Raw genomic sequence first — 5,000 nt, forward strand, 5'->3', positions numbered from 1 at the left:
TCAGTCTGACAGTGTTATCAGATGTATATATCTGGTAAATATTGTTAGTGATGAGAACTGTTGTGTGTGCGTGTGTCATATCACTCGTGCGTAGTACATTGTGTGTGTCTTTGATTCAGTGTGTTTCTTCTGTCTGTGTGTGTGCGGCGTGTGGATCGGGTCAGTATAAAGCGTCCGTCGGCGGCGGTTTGTGTCGTGTGTGTCCAGAGAACGCAACACACACTCGCTGGGTTCCAGTGTGTGTCTGTGTCGTCCGGGGATTCTACAGAGCAGCAATGACCTCCCTGATACAGCCTGCTCCAGTGAGGCACACAAACACACACGCACATACACACACACCACGCACAGAACACGCACACAACATGCAGATACTCATGCATTTGACCGTGCGTGTGTGTGTTTTGTCAGAACCTCCGTTGGGGCGCGCAGCATAATCGCTCAGGTCAATGATACGGTGGTACTCTGGAGTGGTCTGACCTTGGACGCGGCGGTCGCTCTGATATCACCTTAAGCATGAGTGCGAGCGCTGCGGCAGAGTCGCCTGCGTTCCGTGTGCAGATGGGCGTCACGCTACAGACCGGGGCAGGTGGGCATCAGCGGCGCGGCGGGGTGGGGTTGAATCCCCGCGGGCTCTCCCCACACCACCTACGCTCACGGTCCTCGCTCAGAACGGTGTGAGCGCCGTCGGTCACGTGAGCCCTGCCTCCACGCGCAGTCAACATCACCACAGTAGAGACGGTGAGAGGCTGTTCAACTGCTCGACGCAAACACGTCATGCGATGAGTTCTAGACCGTTTCATGTCTCTGTGTGTGTGTGTTAGTGTATGTTGCCTGTGTCAGGCATCAGAGGACTAAAGCGTCTGAGACCACGTGTCCCTCAGCTGGGCGTCTCCCTCACAGACTCATCACAGTGTTCTGGAGTATCAGTGAGATACAGTTTAAAGGTGAGAAAGAAAACACAAGCCAAACATGTTGTGTGTGTGTTGTGGTGTGTGTTTGATATGTTCTGACCTTTGACCTGCGGTGTTTAGGGTCAGGATGAAGGCTGGCAAGTATGTCAGCAGCAGGGTAACTCTGTGGTTCTGAACAGTCTGGCTCGTGCGTCGCAGTATCAGGTGCAGGTCAGAGCTCGGACCGCGGATACGGCCACTTCAGTCCCTTCACCACAATCAGCCGCTTCCTGATGTCAAACACACACACACACACGATACATGACCCGCCGTCTGTCAGCACTAAATGTCTCATGCTCTGTGCAGTTGAGGACTTCCCGTCTATCTGCTGCTCACTGGTGTGCTGGTTGCTGTGGGCTGCTGGTCTTGGTTGCCGTGTGATTGTCGCTGGTGTTTTGTTTCAGGTAAGGTGAAGACGTGATGAATGTGATGATGTTTAATGAGGGGTCACAATAACCCACAATGCAGTATGGCGTGTTCTAATCAATGGCTTCTCATTGATTCTGTAATGTTAAAGTGAATGAAGCGTAACACGGACGGTGACTTCAGATGAGGTGCAGTGTTTGTTGTTGTTGTTGTTTACAGTTGTACTCAGCAGCTCGAACACACACACAAGAGTGACTGTTTGTAAGCTAGGCCTCTAGGGTTGGGCGATGTCTACCAAATTGGCATCGGAGCTGATGCCTACAGTGAAACATCTGTGATGGACGATGACATCGGGGGGTGCAGGGGCGGGGTTATATCAGTTTGCTAGGATGGCCATCTGCCAAACATTAAAAACAATTATATCAGGGCTCCAGACTGCCACCAAATCGCATTTTGCGACCAGTTTTCAAGAACCGCGTACTTTTCAACAAGTATTTGCCTATGTACGACCTGCACATTTATGAATTTCTTCCAGTTGTTATTTCACGTGGAAAGACGAGTAGATCTTGAGCCCACCCGTGTAGGCTGTGTGTGTGATTAGTCAACTGTGCGGGTCACGCGTCACTGATGTTTCCCGCTGCCATCGCGCACAGTTCAGGTCGTCATTGACAAGTTTACACACACACAGCGTGAGCGCGTTACTACGATTCACTGTTTGCTTTCACTTTCTACGTCTGTCGAAGTTCTCACGCGCGCACNACACACACACACACGCACATACACACACACACGCACATACACACGCGCACATACACACACACACACACGCACATACACACACACGCACATACACACGCACACATGCACACACACGCACATACACACACACTCACATACACACGCACATGCACACACACGCATGCACACACACACACGTTGGTGTGTTTCAGATGAAGGGCTTTTTTGCAGTAGTGTTTTGTGCACATGGTGTATTTATTTAAAGTGTGTGTTGTGCTGAGCTCACTGGGTTGTTTTTTGTGCATTTTTCTTATTAATGTTAAAGGAGTAACCAAACATCACTCAATCTCATGTCATCCCAAATGACTTCCTGTCTTCGGTTGAGTGCTTTAAATTGTTTTTTTATACATTTCTGTCACTTTACACACATAGAAACACACATTAGTTTTCTGCAGAGTGGTTTGAAAGTAGATTTGATTGAGTTTCTCTTTCAGTAATTGATGAACTTTAAACCGCCTGTAGTGTATAAAGTGGCATGAGAATCAAGATTGACTTCATTGGACAGCGTTGAATATGTGGCAGTAGCTGAAAGACAGCATAAAGACTTGACAGCCATTTCTGTTTGATCTGACTCTTCCAGGTTTACTACATGTTTACTTGTTCTTCAGATATTGGAGATGGTTGCTGATCTTCTAGAGATGTTCAGTGATGTGATGAGGTCACACTACAGGGCTGCATGACTTTTATTGTTTTGTTAAGTCGGATCAAATATGTCTGCACATGTTAAATGTAATGATTGAACCCTCTTGTTTTCTTCTGTCATTGCTCTTCAGTCTGACAGTGTTATCAGATGATATATCATGGTAAATATTGTTAGTGATGAGAACTGTGTGTGTGCGTGTGTCATATCACTCAGTGCGTAGTACATTGTGTGTGTCTTTGATTCAGTGTGTATTCTTCTGTCTGTGTGTGTGCAGCGTGTGGATCGGGTCAGTATAAAGCGTCCGTCGGCGGCGGTTTGTGTCGTGTGTGTCCAGAGAACAGCAACACACACTCGCTGGGTTCCAGTGTGTGTCTGTGTCGTCCGGGATTCTACAGAGCAGCCAATGACCTCCCTGATACAGCCTGCTCCAGTGAGGCACACAAACACACACGCACATACACACACACACACGCACAGACACACGCACACACACATGCAGATACTCATGCATTTGACCGTGCGTGTGTGTGTTTGTACAGAACCTCCGTCTGGGGCGCGCAGCATCATCGCTCAGGTCAATGATACGGTGGTAACTCTGGAGTGGTCTGAACCTCTGGACCGCGGCGGTCGCTCTGATATCACTTACAGCATCGAGTGCGAGCGCTGCGGAGAGTCGTCCTGCGTTCCGTGTGCAGATGGCGTCACCTACAGACCGGGGCAGGTGGGCATCAGCGGGCGGCGGGTGGTGATCCGCGGGCTCCTCCCACACACCACCTACACGCTCACGGTCCTCGCTCAGAACGGTGTGAGCGCCGTCGGTCACGTGAGCCCTGCCTCCACCGCAGTCAACATCACCACCAGTAGAGACGGTGAGAGGCTGTTCAACTGCTCGACGCAAACACGTCATGCCGATGAGTTCTAGACCGTTTCATGTCTCTGTGTGTGTGTGTAGTGTATGTGCCTGTGTCAGGCATCAAGAGGACTAAAGCGTCTGAGACCACCGTGTCCCTCAGCTGGGCGTCTCCCTCACAGACTCATCACAGTGTTCTGGAGTATCAGCTGAGATACAGTTTAAAGGTGAGAAAGAAACACAAAGCCAAACATGTTGTGTGTGTGTGTGTGTGTGTTTGATATGTTCCTGACCTTTGACCTGCGGTGTTTAGGGTCAGGATGACGGCTGGCAGTATGTCAGCAGCAGGAGTAACTCTGTGGTTCTGAACAGTCTGGCTCGTGCGTCGCAGTATCAGGTGCAGGTCAGAGCTCGGACCGCCGCGGGATACGGCCACTTCAGTCCCTTCACCACAATCAGCACGCTTCCTGATGGTACACACACACACACACACACACCGATACACACCCGCCGTCTGTCAGCACTAACATGTCTCATCTCTGTGCAGTTGAGGACTCCCCGTCTCATCTGCTGCTCACTGGTGTGCTGGTTGCTGTGGGGCTGCTGGTTCTTGTTGCCGTGGTGATTGTCGCTGTGTTTTGTTTCAGGTAAGGTGAAGAACGTGAATGAATGTGATGATGTATTAATGAGGGGTCACAATACCCACAATGCAGTATGCGTGTCTCTAATCAATGGCATCATTGATTCTGTAATGTTAAAGTGATGAAGCAGTAAACACGGACGGTGCATTCAGACTGACGGTGCAGTGTTGTTGTTGTTGTTGTTTACAGTTGTACTCAGCAGCTCAGACACACACACACACAGAGTGATGTTTGTAACAGGCCTCTAGGGTTGGGCGATGTCTACCAAATTGGCATCGGATGATGCCTACAGTGAAACATTGTGATGGACGATGACATCGGGGGGCGGGGCGGGGTTATATCAGTTTGCTGGATGGCCATCTGCCAAATCATTAAAAACAATTATATCAGGGCTCCAGACTGCCACCAAATCGCATTTTGCGACCAGTTTTCAAGACCGCGTACTTTTCAACAAGTATTTGCGCATGTACGACCTGCGCATTTTGAATTTCTTCCAGTTGTTATTTCACGTGGAAAGACGAGTAGATCTTGAGCCCACCCGTGTAGGCTGTGTGTGTGATTAGTCAACTGCGCGGGTCACGCGTCACTGATGTTTCCCGCTGCCATCGCGCACAGTTCAGGTCGTCATTGACAAGTTTACACACACACACAGCGTGAGCGCGTTACTACGATTCACTGTTTGCTTCTTTCACTTTCTACGTCTGTCAAGTCTCACGCGCGCACTCGTTTCGCAGCTTCCAAATCATGCGCGA

General features: G+C 49.7%; 1 protein-coding gene across 1 annotated transcript in view; it reads left to right on the forward strand.

Moving 5' to 3' along the window:
- ephb4b (eph receptor B4b) overlaps positions 1–5,000 on the forward strand; it is a 28,029-nt gene that overhangs the window by 12,989 nt on the left and 10,040 nt on the right. The window contains exons 5-9 of the mRNA XM_057320181.1: positions 3,032–3,187; positions 3,297–3,626; positions 3,710–3,834; positions 3,921–4,080; positions 4,155–4,254. Of these exons, the coding sequence (XP_057176164.1) occupies positions 3,032–3,187; positions 3,297–3,626; positions 3,710–3,834; positions 3,921–4,080; positions 4,155–4,254 (871 nt within the window). The remainder of the gene's footprint in view (positions 1–3,031; positions 3,188–3,296; positions 3,627–3,709; positions 3,835–3,920; positions 4,081–4,154; positions 4,255–5,000) is intronic.

This window comes from Triplophysa rosa, linkage group LG21, assembly GCF_024868665.1.
Source record: "Triplophysa rosa linkage group LG21, Trosa_1v2, whole genome shotgun sequence".
Lineage (NCBI taxonomy): Eukaryota > Metazoa > Chordata > Actinopteri > Cypriniformes > Nemacheilidae > Triplophysa > Triplophysa rosa.